This window comes from Diorhabda sublineata, chromosome 6 (genome assembly GCF_026230105.1).
Source record: "Diorhabda sublineata isolate icDioSubl1.1 chromosome 6, icDioSubl1.1, whole genome shotgun sequence".
NCBI lineage: Eukaryota > Metazoa > Arthropoda > Insecta > Coleoptera > Chrysomelidae > Diorhabda > Diorhabda sublineata.
This window is the reverse complement of record NC_079479.1, coordinates 9285877-9303706: the sequence shown is the minus strand read 5'-3', so window position 1 is coordinate 9303706 and position 17830 is coordinate 9285877. Positions and strand designations below refer to the sequence as shown.

Here is a 17830-nt window from a genome sequence, read left to right as displayed (position 1 = left end):
TCTTTATGAAGACTCGTTCCAACCCCTATACACCTATTATATTTATGATCAGTACATCACCATGGTAAGTTAGTTGCAAGGATGAAAATATAAATTTCATGTGAATATTTACATTTGCAAAATCGATTTATTTACCTTGATCATTTTGTTTAATCCTAGGGGTGTGATTTATATTGTATTGCTGACCTGGAACAAAATAAAAATATAAGAAAAAACAGAAATAATTGAACATTAGACTATATAAAGTAAAACGTACCAATTTATCATTTTTTATTTATTTATAATCAGAAATATTCAAATTAGGGGATTATTTATTTACTTATTTATATAAAAATTTAAGTTGATTTATTCCATCTGGTTGATCCACACTGTATAAAGAAAAAGAGGACGTGACGAATTCGTGCATCGAGCGCACGTGAGTCGAGCGCACGAAGGTTCGAGCGCACATTTGCAGATATAAAGACGGTATCTTCAATCCCTGTATTTACCTTTTATACTTTCACAACATCGCCATTATAATCATAATCTGCTAACCTAACCTAACCTAAAATTACTCGAAGAAAGTTTTTGTTTTCAAAAAAATCCAAATTCAAAGTTTTAATGCTTAATTCGTTGAACTAAATACAGAAGAACTGATCCAGATAAATAACGTCATTGCTTTAGATCGCTAGGTGTATAACTTGAGTCACCATAGGTCCTGGAAAGAGCGCGCAGAATACATTCGAGTGTCCCAAATGAATAATAATACTGCAACAACGTCAAATGGATTATTCTGGGCAATTTCACTGAGGTATTTCCTTTTTGATAAGATATAGAAAATGTATTACCTCAGATTATTATTACTTAAATTATGTTATTATTATCAAATTTTCTGTGACTCAATTAGTTGTCGATGTATCAGATGAATTGTTGGATTCAAATATACGAGGTTAAAAAGCAAATAATTTTGAAACTTCTAACTTTAACTATATTATATATTTCTTGAATTATTAATCAGATCAAGAAATGAAATATGCTGTTTGAAAAACAATTTAATATGTTTTAAAGTGAATATAAATTTATGAAAACTCATTAATGCATGAATATCTTGAGTAAATTTTCTTGAATAACTGTTTACACTATTTACAACAGTTTTTTTTTATAATAACTTTCCTTCGTATGGATATTTACAAATCACAATTATTGTATATTGTTATTATAATTATTCCGAATGGAAATAATTCTTCAATAAACAAAAATAAGGGTGCCGAAACACGTCGATTTGTATTTTAAAATGCCCATTTTATGTTAAGTTATACAGGGTGTGTCATGTGACAAAATTTCTTTATAATAACGTCGGTTTAGGACAATGATCGGCAAACTTATCAGCCAAAGAGCCAAATTACAACAATTTAACAAAAATTAAAGCCAAATATGTTTGTTTAGTAAACTTTTACAACACTAAAATAAGACTAAATTTTATACTTGTTAAATATTCCTGTGCAAATCGCAGGTGTGCTTGTCGATGAGCTGGAGTGAATTTTGAACCAATCGCAGGTGTTTTAGTGGTCAGGTTATTTACCTAAAGTTTTACTGTCCATTAATAGTGACACCTCGCAAATCACGGAGCTGTCGCGATAGCTGATAAATTAATTCGATCGATGTAAGTATACAGATATTTCAAAATAATTTGCTATTCAACCTTTCGGATGTAAAAATTGATTTACTAGTTATATTTATCAAAAAAAATCAGCTTCAGTAGCTATTAAACCGATACAAATATAATTCTTATACATAATTATCTAGTTAATAAATTTTATGAGGTCAATAAAAAACGATGACACTAGTTTCTTCTAATAACAAACTTAGTCTATATAAGTGCAAGTAACTAGTTGTTATTCACAAATTATCAATGATTTTTAGTATGTTATCGGCGCACCTCCGATTTACCTCCATTGTTGTACTCGATTAAATTTCAAGACGGAAGAAGCAAAGACGTTCTAAATCCGTGAGAAGTGTCCTCGGGCAGTTCGTCGATTACGAAAGTAGTCACACCCAGGCATGGTGAACTTACACCCAGAAACACACATTCCTTTTAACTCACTTCATTATTTTTAATTTCTAATAGATATTTTTCTACTCGTTTATAGTACTAAAAAATTATTATTATGTGAACGGTCGAATGGACGTCAAGTCCAATATGAATGGGTGTTGGGATGTTGTCTACTACAATATGACTGCCATTTAAAGTATATTTATATACAGGGTGTTTGTATATTCGACCGACAGTGATCTACCGCAGAGAGATATCAATAAATGATTCATTTTGATATGGGAATACGAACCCTTACGGGGGGGTCCTAGTTGCTGAGATATGGGGTCATGAAAATTGAATTTTCATGGAAACCATTGTTCAAACTCAAAAACTGATGTGATTTTCGGAATCTCTATATCAAAATACATAATACCGTGGTGTTGTTTGGATATTTTCTTATTACTGATTTGATTAGATAGCTGTTTTAAAAAATATAAGATTTGAATATAATAAATTATAAATTTTTAGTCTCACCCTTAAGGTGAGGCAACCAATCATACACTATATTTAAGAACTGGTTGTCGAATTCATGGCGAATACTATTCATAGTTACCGGCATCGTTCGGTAGACGGCGATAAAATCGTGAAATCATCGAAATCATGTATTGAGGTTTCATTTTAAAAAATGCTATCAGTTACTCCGAAAAAAATCATTAAGGAAAAGGAGGAAAAATGACGAAAAGTCATGAAAATTGGAATTTCACGAAAACCATTGCTCAAACTCAAAAACTGATGTGATTTTCGGAATCTCTATAAGAAAATACATGATACCACGTGTTTTTTTTTTTCAAAAGCGTGGTCTAGTCAACTAAATTTTTCTTTAATCTCTCTGATAACAGGATTTTAAGATGAAATTTAGCTTTCCCAATCCTAATATTGATTCTAAAGTTAAAACATTAATTTTAATCAGTATCGAGTTAATGTGATAGTCGACGTTTTCACTGTCTACGTTCCAGGTCAAGCGTTCTTACACTTGTCGATACCAAAAATTTAATAAAAAAACAAATGTAAACTGTGAAGAAATAGCCTGAAGCCAAACCGAATGACCGACTCTCATTTGACCTACTTATCATCATCGTCCATCGATATAAAACATATACTAGATGTCTTGATTGCAGGATAGGAATTGCCCAACGATGAAATCCGTTAAATAGAAATCACAATAAGGACTTGTTATAAATACCGTTGAATACGTAAACGTAATTTCAAAAAAAATTTGTCATATAAATATTTGAAGTCATCACAACAACTTGAGATTAAAGAATTTGTCACAATTACCTGGCAAAATGAGATAAAAAATTAGAATCGACAGTTTCAAATTTATGTACGTGTGCGGTCAATTTAACATAAAAAAGGTCATAAATAAAAATAAAATAAGATTTTTTTTTCAATATATTTCCAAAATATTTTGGCCATCACCTTTTTGGCGCTTTTCGCAACCTTTGTTTTTTGGCACGGGCTTTGTTTGATATTCAATTGCTCTGGTGATCATTTTTGTTTTACCATAAATTTTATTTCAGCGCAAACCTCAATTTGAGACATTTCTCAATACAATTTGACCGAGTGGTCTTTCGAGCTCTTCTATAATAAAATGGATAGCAAGTAGCAAGTTGAAACTCATGGTCCGTACTAACTATTTTACAGTACGGTTGTCGAATGATAATAAATGTATTTTAGAAAGCATTCGATGAAAAATTCAAGTTAAATCTAACGTCGAATCCTATATTTTTGATACTTTCTCTTTAAACACTCAACTACCATGCTAATGTTTGCCTTTCCTCTGTATATATTTGTTAAAAACATTCATTGAGTTTCTCTACAAAATAAAAAATTTGTGAATTAGATCAATTATTTCGAAACATCAGTTAATGGATTGGAAGATAATTCTTAAAATATCGGAATAACAAGCTTCGTTGAGCTTTTGTGTATATAAAAATTGCATAAATTTAGTCTATTAATTAATTACCAATGAATTAGTTTGTTTTAAAAAAATAATAATTACTAGCTTTTGGAATAAAATAAGATGTGCTACATTGAAAACATCTGTCGCATTAAAACAATCACGTCATCACATTATACGTAAATACAATGACTTTGACATAAGTTATGAATTTATTTGACAGCTATCAGTATATGAATTTATTTGACAGCTGTCAGTATATGAATTTATTTGACAGCTGTCAGTATATGAATTTATTTGACATATATTTTCCCATACATTTCCACTTTGAACATCGGTTTAATGGATTTACTATTTAGTACACATAATAGTTTTATTAAAACCGAAAGTAGAAACGTCAAAAGTTTTTTGAGAAAACGTCGTTACAATAAAAAGATCTAAATTGAGACGATTTATCGGAAAAAATATAATTTGAAAAAACTTAAATCACTTTTCTAAAGCACTAGTCATTAATATTGTAAATCTCCAATAAAATTCTTCTCGAATAACATAATAAAATTTAAGTTTTTAAATTCTAAACTAATACTGATACAGTTAGTATGGTAAATCTCCAGCAGAGGGTAGACAATTGTAAAATTTGTTTCGATGTAATGAGAAAATTTCCAATGTTGATTTCTAAAAGAAAATTGCCGAAAAAACACAAATTTTTATATAGCGTGAACGGGATTTGAACCCACGACCGACGAATTCGGATGTTAACTCCTTAACCGTCTCGATTAATGAACGAAATTAAAGTGGTGGGATACACTAACAGTAATTAGCTGCAAAAGAGAGTTACAAACAAACAAGCTCACACACCCATATACAGTTGAAGGTAATATAAACGTGTTAAATAGTACTTGTACTCAAGAAATTGAAGAAAGTATTAGAATTCGTTAAATAAAACACCAAAGTGTACTTTTTATGGGTTAGATTAGGTTACGTCTTTATGACTAAAGTTGGATGTTTGTTGGCGAGTTTATGAATGACATTAAATTTTTATAGGCTAGATAAAAGTGAGTTAGTTACTGATGACATTGGATTTTTTGTAGAATTATATTACTAGATCACACTAAGGTTTCTCAAATCAAATTTTTTATCAATATATTGTTCATTTTGAACAATATATGTTGTTTCCAGTTGTCAAAACTTTAGGAGATTCATAATCCATAGAATAATCCTTATAGAAAACATGTGAGGTAGCAAGCATCTCTTAGGATACAATTTACTGTCACTTATGTGAGAGGTTATCCGATTAGTAAGTGTTTTTTATTACAATTTAAACATAGAATTTCATAAACGATGCTGAGCAATTTATTTGGTGGTGTGTGAAATTTTGTATGTAAGCTACTTTTACATTATATTATTCAAAGATTCCGAAAAGATGAAGGGAATATAGGAAACCTTTTGGTTAGAAAGTTATTATACAACATCGAGGAAGTTGAGTTGATATTAGTTTCTATGTTATAATTCAACTTATAAACGCAAGTAACAGTTATCATAACGCATTACAGATGTCCACTCTCGTGTAACTAACCATGACTCGATTATAATGCTAAAGCAAGAAACAGTAATTTAACACTTTAACTGCCGCTATCAATCAATTCGATTCTGATTCGTGTTCGATTTCGTTGTATATCTTATTATAATAAAAATCTATTCAATTGTACAAATATATATAGTTTTCGTAGTGGGATTGTGGCAAAAATGAGATATGTACAAAAAAATTTTGTTAGTAATTTTCATTTGTATACATAAGTATTCGAAAGCTCGGAATGATATTAGAGTTAGTACACTTTGGTGTTCAATTTCGCCACAATCCCATAGGAAAACTTAAAATTTATTGTGAACTACATTATAACAATATTGATGTCGAATTTTGATTCAAGTATGAAAATATTTATTATTGTAATGAAAACAAACAAATCCAGCAACTAGTTCAAAGACTTGAGCTGGAGTTTCCGTGATGTAAACTGTGTATTTAGTGTGGTTCTAAGGGTGTCCAATGGCCTGGAATTTGATTCTATTGTGAGTATATGATTAAATAGAAAGTTGTATGGAAGAAACCAATTGTTTGATGAACTTCATTTCTCAGCTTAAGCTCTGACTGAATTTGTTATAAACTCTTAAATGGAGAGTTCTCAAAATAATAACCGGGATACACACTGTAGATACTGAATGATTCAACATTTATCAAGTTTGATTTAGGTGATAGGTAAGAGTTTTTATGTATGGATTGGATCCAAGAATTATCTTTTGAGTATCGGAAATGTTTTCCTCATTTTCACCACTACATACACCATCGATGGTGTGTCTGCTTGCAGTGTTTGTAAATCAACCTCTCAAGTTATTTGATTCGGTGTCCATTTTTTGTATGGTATTTATGAGTATTTTGTATTTTTTTTTTCTAAAGTAAGATTGGATGTAAAATTATAGCAATTCTGTTTTTCATTCCCCTCCATTTTATATGGTTGATTTACTAATCCTTGGAATGCATATCGCAGATAAAATATTTGAAAATTGTCACAATCGAATGTATGATCAGGTGTTATTAATCGATATATTAATTTAAATACACGTCGTCCTTTACTACATTTAATCGTTGTTTATTTTTTTTGCCTCATAAAACGTCCTTGTTCTACTTGAGAACTATTATCATTTTCCTATATTTAATGTACCAATTACATGTTTGAAATTATTCTCTAGAATACATTTTTATTTGTTAATCTATGTACTACTATCATTATAAGCATGTATTAACTAAAATGATCAGCTTGGTTAGGTTAGGTTAGATTAGGTTAGGTTATGTTAAGTTAGGTTAGGTTAGCGTCTTGATCATCCGTAGATCAGGCCAGGTACTTCTGGGACCATTCTAGTAGAATTTTTCAAGCACAAAGTGGAAATTTATGGTGAATTCACACAGACCCTATTTCATACGACAGTCCACTATAAAAAATGTTGAGCAAAACACCGAATATCAAATCGAGGCGAAGGTTCTCAACTCCAAATTTGAACTGAACGAAGACAGAAATTTGGTGCAGTTAAGTACAGATGAAGAGTTAGGAGTTAGATAGAGCTAAAAGATAATTATGAGAATTAATTTGAGGGTTTATAATTTAAGTTCCTCTATTTTTGATGTAATATTTTGATAACAGAACAAAATTGTTAAATTAAAAGTTAAAAAAAATTGTTGATTACGAATTAGTTAAAGTTTATTCCAGTTAATTATTAATAGAAGATGATTTAATAGAATTACCTCATTATGTTCGTTAAATTATTTGTTGAAAAGATAATAAATTATTGAATGTGTATAATTTTTTATTGTTGTCAGTACATACTTTAAGATATGATACAACAAGCCCCAAGCATTGGGTAAGTTGTAAACACTTAAAAAAAATTGTAAATCAATATTAATCGAGGCATTAGCCAGGAAAGTAGTTGTTTTCTCCTTTGAATAGATTTTCGAATTTATCATAGAGGCGAATAATAGAAACCTTTCATTTTCACACATTTTGCACACCTCATTTACCATCGGCGATTACACTAGATTTCTACCTGACCAGTGGTTCGCAGTTGAAAGTGAAGATTCGTTGGGGAATATTCAACTACATGAACCAAATAGTTAAACTGCTCTGATGAGATGTAATAACGTCGAAACTAGTCAGTAGTTACAACTACTTGTAATTGCTAGCTATTGGAGATGTTAATATCGACAAAAAGGTCTTCAGAGAAGTTGTGATTCAATATTTGTCGAAGAATTAGCCAGGAAAGTAGTTGTTTTGTCGAACGGTTCATAATTTTCTCAATTATATCGAGTGTAGCTGTTTGCTGGCCGCCTAAGCAAGCAATTGTTGAGTTATATTTGTGGATTTGATTTATATAAGGTGTGGTTATTAACTAACGAGAATGTGCGCCTAGACGGGTGTCTAGATCTTGTCTATACAGGTTTCCGTAACTATTATAGTATTTGTGCAGTAGCGGTTTGAAACGAGCAGAACTGAACCTCAAAATATAAAAACTGAAACGACAGTTTTTTATAACTTATTAGACAAGAGTCGTTTCATGGAGACTCATGGTATATTGAGTGTCAAATGTATGAGATTTGTTATCCATGTTTGTGATCAACATAGAATACTAAGAATCAAAAATCAATCTCTTTTAAGTTTAGATTTGAAAATGATTTGAGATAATCGAATGCTTCGAAATTCAAATCAAAATTTTGTCTCGAGATTGCGGAAAAACCAACAAACAAACAACGAAACAAATTATAGAAAAGAATGTAATTATTTGGAAACTAATGATGTGAAGATCTGCCTCAAGAATTGTTGTTTATACACGTACAGTTATATAAAAACAGTTGTAATAGATGCTAAATTGTATAATTAATTTGAGATAAATAAAATATATGTATATAAGAATAAAATGTTACGTAATTTTAACGTAAGTCAATTGGAATGGCGATTGAAATCGCAATGAGAAACCGGATAGTTTTTTCGTTGTTATGTAATGTATCTAAAAACTCTTCTTTGAATTATAATTGAAATTACTTTTGCATTTTGCGTTTAAAATATTGATTCTTGAATTAGATAAATAGATAGATATTTTGTTTTGGCTTTTTCTTAATCCAATCAAATCAATTAGGTTTTTTACATTAGTTTGTAGACTTACTGACTACCATAAATCATTCAAGTAATTGCAATCATAAATATATTCTTTATTTTTGTGAAAGTGGTCTTTGAACTATTTAAAAATCATACGATTCCAAAAATTCTAATTTTAATATGTCACGTATGATGGTCCCAGTAGTACTTGCCTTGACCTATAGATGCCACTGTATTAGAAAGTACACAATCTATACATAAAATTTGAAGACGCGACGTTTTTAAGTATTTGTTTGGCAGCTATCAATAGTGAACGTTTTCAGTAAATTTGTAAAAAAATTGGTCATCGATATTTGATACAATAATTATATTTCTTAAAGGCGTTAGCCCAACTAATTTAAAAGCTGAACAAGATTCTACACTTGGTAAAATTGCTTTTTCTTTATCAACAAGAAAATATTGGGTAGAGGGTCGTATGAACTTCGAAGACCAGCATCGCAGTGGTCGACCAAATGTTGAAGAAAAACCACAAAGCGGTACTGGATGATCGTTGTCTGAAAGTGCGCAAGCTAGCAGACATAGTAGGCATTTAAAAAAGTGCCGTACAACTGAAAATTTGGACAAGATGGATGTCGCGTTAGCTCATAATGGAACGTTGTGAAGATGTTTTAACCGAGTGTTTGGCAATGTTTTAGAATTTCATAACTATAGATGAAACGTGGGTCCATCATTTCACAACCGAAACAAAAGAAGAAATCAATAGACTGAAAAGGAATAACCGGCTCCAAAGAAGGCAAAGACCGTTCCTGCAGGTCATGGTGTCGGTTTTTTGGAATGCGCGTGTAATAATTTTCATTAACTATCTTGAAAAAGCAAAAACTATCAACGGCGAGTATTTTATATTGCATATTGCAACGTTTGAGCAAAAAAAAACAAGCAAAAACGATGTTGTTTCATCAAGACAATGCACCAGCTCACACATCCGTTATTGCAATGCCTAAAATTAATAAATTAAAGTTTGAATTGCTACCTCATGCACTCTATTCACCAGATTTAGCCCGCTTGGATTATTTTCTGTTCCCAGTCTCTTTAATCAAAGATTTTCCAAAAATTACGGCGTAATGTTGGCAGTTACTGGCTATATTGAAGAGTTTGACGATTCTTATTATAAAAAGAATATCGAACTTGAATTGAAAATTGCTGGGATAAGTGTATGGAAGAAAATTTTTGTGTTTTCTTTGTTGCGCCATCTAGTCTTCAAACATTACTCAACATCTCTGATCTAATGGCAAGGTTGGTTCGTTTTTAAAGTCATTTTATTAGAAAGGTTTAGTTTAGTAAGTTGGTATTGGCAACTGTCACATGACACACCCCGCATAATGTTTTTTTGACTAATCGACACGTCTCATTTACTTATTAACTAATTTATTCTATTCGGCTGATCCACATCGTATACAATCAGTTGATACTTCACATATTAGTGATCTGGAAGATTTATGTGAAACTGTTCAAACAATTATTTTTATAAACGCAAGTACTTAAAATTTGTAACTCACTCGTAGACGACGTGATGAGATTCTTGAGCAACAAAACAATTCATAATTATTATCATATATTAACATATAAAAACATCTCCAAACGTCAAACCATGCTTGTAAATTGTCGGATTATCGGAAACTTATTGGACAGATGCCTTAAATTTATTTCTAAGTCTATACGGGAGTTTTCCAAATTATTCTCAATTTATATACACTTTTGCTTGAAGTACCTCCAAAACATATTGTTTGAACGCATCTTCTGGTGTAGAAAAACGTCGATTTGTTTTTGATTTGCGGGTGGCAAACAATTTGATGTATTGACTGTTCAAAAACGGTTTTGTTCAAACAATCTGTTTCTGGCAAAGAAATGTTGATGACCCTTTCATAATTGACCGTTCTACGTTGCTCTAATGGAGCGCATTTGCTTCCAAGTGCTTCCTGCGCGAACAACTTGGATGGGCTCGTCTTGAAAGACCCATATAATGGATTGGGTTCTGTTTCATCACCTGTCACATTCTTATAGACCTAACCTAACCTAACCTAACATTTTTTTGAGCGATTATCAAATTCTGCGGTATCTAACTCGAACAAATTTTTTTGACGGCCAAATGTTCATATAATATTAAATGTATACCAGGGGAATTAATGTATGCCTCAATCTCACGGTATGTCACATGACAACCTTGCTATATCAGTTTACGCACAGCATCGAGATTTTCTGTCACGACAACGGATTTGGACCGAATTGAATTCGGAAAACCAGTTAAACGGTGTATCCGTAAAGAAATCAAATAGCACTCGTATAACAACACGTTTTGAAAACGTTTATCATTAAAGATGTCAAAGTTTATTATGTCAATGTCAGATTTGACATTGATATTAGTGTTGCCATATCTCAAAACATGAGTATCACTAGGCACTAACCAAAAAACAAGTAAAACTAACCTCACATCTTTCAGTCATCTGTCAAATGAGTTAGTTAGTTAGTTAGGAAGAAGCGAGCTATGTTTAAATTAGTTAAAGTTAACTGATATTTCATGCAAAAAGAACGCTACTATCCGTTTTGATAAAATTTTTGAATTAAATATATGAAGTAGCGATTTATGGAACCCTTACTTTACTTTCCATACACACTGTATATAGAAAATGAACCATCTAAATACGTATGTAAACGCATTGTTTATAAATCACCGGCCGCAATACGACCTACACCACAATGGTACTACTTATTCTATGGCAGTACCGCTAAGTGCTGACCCACACTTCCATTTCGAATGTTAACATATCGAAAGAAAATAACGGTGCGAGTTAATTAGACGTAGTTTCATTAGACAATATTTATGTTTTTTAGGTTAAGTCGTCTGCAACCGCTTCTGATAACACCAGTATTGATTCTAATATAGAAGGTCGATTGAAATACGGTCAATCGTACTAAGACAGAATTTATTTATTCCATTGATTTAAAGATATGCGATTTTAATGTGATACGTTTATTTTGACGTACAAAATCATCTAATTTATGCGGGGAATCTTTGGTATATTGGACCATTCGTTAAGTTGGACTTTATTGTTGGCAACACTGAACGACAAACAACTAACTTCACTGTACATCGGCCATTTTGGATTTCTCATAAAGCAGCACGGCTATTTGATTTTAACAAAAAACGAATTTCAATGTTTTTAAAGTTAATTTTGATTGAGTGGTGAGATTGATTATCAATTAACAATTAACTGTTGATAAACACTAGCCGGCTTAAATAGGTTATGTTTTTGTTAAATTCGTTTTTGTATGCGAATAAACAGTTTGGTTAAATGGTGGGTTGAAATGGACTGGTCCAATTCATTAAACTTTTTTGCGGTTTTTTATTATTAAAAAAAATATTTCAAATGGAAAGCAGAAGAAACTAAAAAAACACACGATTACGAAGACCAACGATATTTGACAGAAAATTTGAAAATATTCTAGTAGAACATATTTTATTTTTGGAGGAACATCAATGTGGGTAAACTATCGAAGATGTTAGGAGACTTGCTTATCAAATTGGTGTAAGATCAAAATAAGCCCTCGACAACCTGAGGCAACTTCTTTAAATCGCGCTAAAGGATTTAACAGGGAAAGCATTAAAAACAGTGAAAAAGAACCCCAAGTTGTAGATGGCAGGGGAAAAAATAATTAACCAGAGGTGTTGATACAATAATGTCGCATGTGTAAATGCAGCTGGTTAATTAATTCCGCCAATGAAAATGTTTAAATTGAAAGATGGAGCATCAGCTGGAAGCTAAGTAACCGTTTAAGAATCCGGTTAAATCAACCGTGAGTTGTTGTGTAAATTTCCAACAAAGGAAGATAAAATCTTGCTGTTGCTCGGACACACAGCAACAAAACTTTGAAGCTTTGATGATCGCACGTGAGAAATGCATCGTTTGGTGCAATTACCAGACAAAATACGCACATATATTTTAATCGTTTAACGTGTCATTTCTCAAGGCAATGAGCACTTACTACACCCAAGCCATCGAATCTTAGACGCGTTCACATCTTGGTAGTGGTTTAATCCAGTATTAACGCGCAACAACGGTGGGTCAATGAATTTCAAGCAACTGGTACCTAGCCTGTAAACATATTTCAAGATCACCATTTCGCTAAAGCTAAAGCTTTGGTAGCTAATGTTAACAGTACTGGATAAAATGATTATCCAAACATTTTCTACTCCGATATACAATATGATGTACCCTACATATCCCAGGTTGTTAAGCCGTCAAAGTCCAAAGTAGCCTAAAGGTAGAGGCGCTCAGAAAGCTGTTAAACCGACATCTCCGTGAAAAAATGATTTAGAGACAACTAAACAACCCAAAAAGTACAATTGGAATTAAATAAAGCGATCAAGCAGATGGTTAAAAAAAATAACTGAAATAAATACAAATCGCGTTAAACAAAACAGGAAAGTTAATGATAAAACAGCGCGCAATAAGAAAAAGATAAATATTGAAGATAGTAAAAAGTCGACTGATGAAGAAGTAGTCATAGTCCTCGACGATTTAGAGAGTTGCGATTCAAAATATGAAGAAAATGATTATGTGAAATGAGGGCGAAGTTATTACGATAATAATGGAACAAACATTATACAATGTGTGAGTTGCCATAACTAGAATTATGAAGCTAACCCCGATGTTTGTAATGATTTATTCTTTCTCAAACTTACTCAGAATTTTGATTGGTTTTTTAAGTTTTTTTAGTCAAAGTTAGATTTTCTATCGTTTTTGTTTGTAATACGAGAGATGTTTTTGTTTAGTTTGACAGATAAGTTTTTTTTTAGTCCAAATTACCAACCGCTCGGTCCAAATAATCCTACCTGTTGATTAAATTGAAACAAATATCTGATGTCATAAAATGATAATTATCTTAATTGTCGCTTTAATTATATTAATTATTATTAATTATATGCAAAACTAAATGAATATAAATTCATTTAATACAGTTGTTGTCTGTGCTATTTTTGTATAAGCATTTCAAAGCCGTATTTTTATAAAAAATGGTCCAAAACAGATTCCACCTACAAAGTAATCATCGATGCACTTTTGGAACAGAAGATTCCACAATTTCGAAGCTTAAAGCTAGTTATCTTTTGGAAAACTTTCAAATTATTGATAAACTGTTCTAACAGTAAAATATTGGGTACGATCTGCGAAGACCAGCATCGACCAGGTCGACCAAATGAGATGACGACTCCAGAAATGTGATGGAACGGTCTTTGCCTTCTTTGGAATGTGTTGTCCCTTTTCAGTCCATTGTTTTTATTATTCTCTTACTTAGGGTGTGAAGTGATGGACCCACGTTTCATCCATAGTTATAAAACGGCTTTATTACTATGAAACATGTCCAAATTTTTAGCTAATACACTTTTTTAAATGCCGTTTTCAGTGGACGATCATCTAGTACCGCTTTGTTGATCGTTTAAACTCAATATTTTTCTCAGATCATACCAGGTATTGCTAGGACCATCCTCGTATCATCATTTGTGCGTTTATTACTTCCAAATTGATGGGTAGTTAGAATTTTAATTGAACGCTAGACTAGTTAGTGTTTTTAAAGTTTAGAAAATCACGACATCACCAGAGAGAATGTTGCAGTCATTTGTTAGATATCGGTAATTAAATTTATGATAGTACTAAATCATAATACAATAAACAAAAGAAAAAAGAACAGACCTGAACAACTAACCAGAGAGAACTGCAACAGATAAACTAATGATAGGAAGAGGAGGTTACAGAAATATCCAAAAACAGAAGATCTCGTCAACAAAATCGGATAAAGTTCAAAAAACGAAGTAAGAGCCACGGCGACACATGCCCTTTGATCCTATGATGATAATTTTGAGTATACCCACATACTCTGAAGAAGATCTTCAATTTCAATTAAAAAAAACTATCTTCATATATTTAGAGATGCAGGTATTGTTGTATAAATGATATTTACACACTTTCAAATAAAAATCTGTGTAATCCTCGACATAGTGATGATATCAAACCATTTCCGTAGATTATGTTAGTTGAAACAATGGATAGTTACCTACTTCTAATAATGTAGTGAAAGGAAACAAAAAATTTACGTAATATTCTCGGTAAATACTTAAATTATATCAAGCTCATCATCGACATGAAATTCTAACACAAAGTGAGCGAATTTGGATTATGGGGTACTCAAACAACTCAAATCATCCTCAAACTTGAAATACTCACTTAAAAATGATTGTATTTATTGTTCCTAATATTTTATTTTGCTTAGAAAAGATAATTTCGGCCAGAATAATCAATTAATATTGAGCCAATTACATTTGATAATTTAACAACTAATATAAATCATCTGATTGGGATTAGTTTCACTTAAATACTTTTCTTTTTCATTAAATCTAATCAATAATCGTTTAACTACGAAACTGAAACAAATTTTCATGTAAAGAGCACAAGTTGTTTGTAATTACATACTTATTACCCTATATTTCAATTTGTATAAGAGATTAATTCCTTGAATCATAATTCTGTTTGTACTAGGAACAGTATTATTACATACTACAATAATTAAAATTAGTTTCCTCATTTTGATTGTTTTAACACGCTTATAATAACTTCACCTGTTGATTTGTTTGTTTATAACTTTCCTTTTTGACTTATTACTGTTAGTATTTTCCACTAATTGCGTTCGTTAGCCGATCAGGCTAAGGTGTCAACCTCCGGATCCCTGGGTCTCGGGTTCTAATCCCTTTCGGAAAATTTTCTATTGAAATTATCATTGCAAATTTTCGCTTTACATCGAAACAAATCTTACAACTGTCCACCTTCTGTTGCAGATTTAGTTCTTCTTCTTCTTCTTTCTTCTCTCGAGGTATCGAAATTAGGAGAGGAGTCAGACAGGGCTGTATATTGTCATCACTACTTATCAATTTATACTGGAGACATATATCCCGAGAGGCATTTGGTGAAGATGTTGAAGAAGGTATAAAAATAAATGAGGTGATCGTAAACAACTTCCGGTACGACAATGACACTTGTCCTTGTAGCTGACTCAATGGAAGGGTTCACAAAAGTTATCAGATCAAATGGGTGAGAAATTTCAGACATAATACCAAAAATACTATGTGGATGATCATCAGTAAAATCCAGATAGTGACCTTATTGTCTCATTGAGAAGGTTAGAGCAGCATTCATTAGACTAAAAAACATCTTGTGTAGTCACGATCTAAATTCACAGCTTCGCGTTGATGTTAAGTGTTTTCTCTTTTTTTGTATGATGTGGAAGCATGGACACTGACGGATGTAACTCTTAAAAAGCTCGAAGCTTTTGAAATGTGGACATATGCTCCGAATCAGCTGGCGGGATCTTCCTCTTCTTCTTTCTTTAATGTAAGCAAAATTCTTGGTTTTCCACCTGTTATCGCTCAATCTTTTGGAGGATCTTCTAACGCTTCGGAGCTCTAAGGGCGACTTGTCTCCAGCTATTTTGACCATTCTGTCGTCATTCATTCGATGTATGTGTTCCTTCCACTCTCTTACCTGTTCTTCTAATGCCCTGGCTTCTCTACCTGTCAAAAAGTGTTTTTCCAGCGATCTTACACACTATTTTCATTTCGGAAATTTCTATTATTCTCTTTGTGTTCGATATGTCTGGTCTGGTTACCTTGTACATTCGGAATTTGGTACTCGATTGGTGCTATGTAATGATCTACAAGACATGTTTAAAGCATCCTACATCAACCATATTTAGAGATTTTCTTTCAGCTTGTGGTGGAAAACATTGCCGGTTCCATATTTCCAAAATTCACAATCCCCGGCTACAATTAATATTATTTTTTAAGCAATTATCGTAAATAGGAAATTGGTAATTTGTCTCAAAGACAAACAGCTCTACGTTCCAATGTCATAATACCCAAGCTAATTTGAGAATACCTCCAAACAATTTAAATGAGAAAAGCAGAAAAAATAAAGTTACCTACCAATGGGTTCCTCACTGGAGTCGAGTGAAATGAAATAGTAGACAGATTTTCTGAAGTAGGAAAGGATAAACTAAACCCTTTATGGTAAAAAAAGAGGTCTAGTTGGGGACATTCGGAGACGTGGAGGACACAATCTCCATCTACATTCTCACTTGGGAGAGATAACAAAACTCCAAAGGAACCGTATGAAATATTTGGCAACTACAGTCATCCCACATCTTGAACTTTCTGAAGAGTGATTAATAAATCAACTGTGCCACAGCAAGAAAAGGATCTTTAAGGTCACATTGAATGACGAATCATCCACAATTAAATTGTGTGTATAATTTCCAAAACTCGTTTTGTGAAGAACTTCAATTTAACGTATTTATTCCCAATGTAATACCGAAATATAGTTTTTCGGTTTAATTCTTAAATAACCCTACAGGGTTATTGACAATTTAAAACTTAAAACTCAAGTTTTTAATGATAGCTATAACCTCTTCTTGACTTAATAACATCTCACATACGATTAGGCATAGATCTAATCAAATTAGTTATTTTTTCTTGTAGAATATTAATGTCTTCTTCTACTGGAAGCTCTGGAATCGAGTTTGGGGTATTAAGTTTAGCTCGAATTCTTCTTTTTAGCTCATCTCATAAATGCTGGCCACTCCATAACACCGACTTCTGGACGATTCTGGTGGAGCGCGGCTTTTCAATGTTACGCATAAAGTTCATCTTCAATTTAGTCGACGTAAGGTACCAAAACAGCCGTTAAATCTCTTCTTCCTTGCTTCGTGCTCCTGTAGAAATTTCACTGCAGATCATACAGGAACCACCTCCATTGAAGAGCATTCCGCTCTTCAAAGCAGCAATCTACAAATCTTGCTCTTTGGTCATTAGCATAAAGGCATGTTCTGGTCTCATCTAAGATCTCTATTGTTCCAACGTCTAATTCAGATGATCCTGTGCAAAGCGCAGGCAGAGTTGTCGATGAGCTGCAGTAAATTTTGGACCACTCTTTAGTCTTTGTCTTATCTCCTTGCATCTCCCTGAGCTGTCGTTCAACTTGAACGGTATTAAGGTGAAGATTTCTTAACGTAAGAGTTGTTAATCACCTTCCGCTTGTTCCAGGTCGCCTATGGAAGGATCGAATTTTCAATTATCTAGTAACAACTCGCTGACCAAATCCATTTTCGATTAAA

General features: G+C 32.3%; 1 protein-coding gene across 1 annotated transcript in view; it reads right to left on the bottom strand.

The window, feature by feature from the left end:
* LOC130445205 (mucin-2) overlaps positions 1 to 17830 on the bottom strand; it is a 53320-nt gene that overhangs the window by 8897 nt on the left and 26593 nt on the right. Inside the window, exon 2 of the mRNA XM_056780749.1 lies at positions 136 to 186. Coding sequence (XP_056636727.1) covers positions 136 to 186 — 51 coding nt within the window. The remainder of the gene's footprint in view (positions 1 to 135; positions 187 to 17830) is intronic.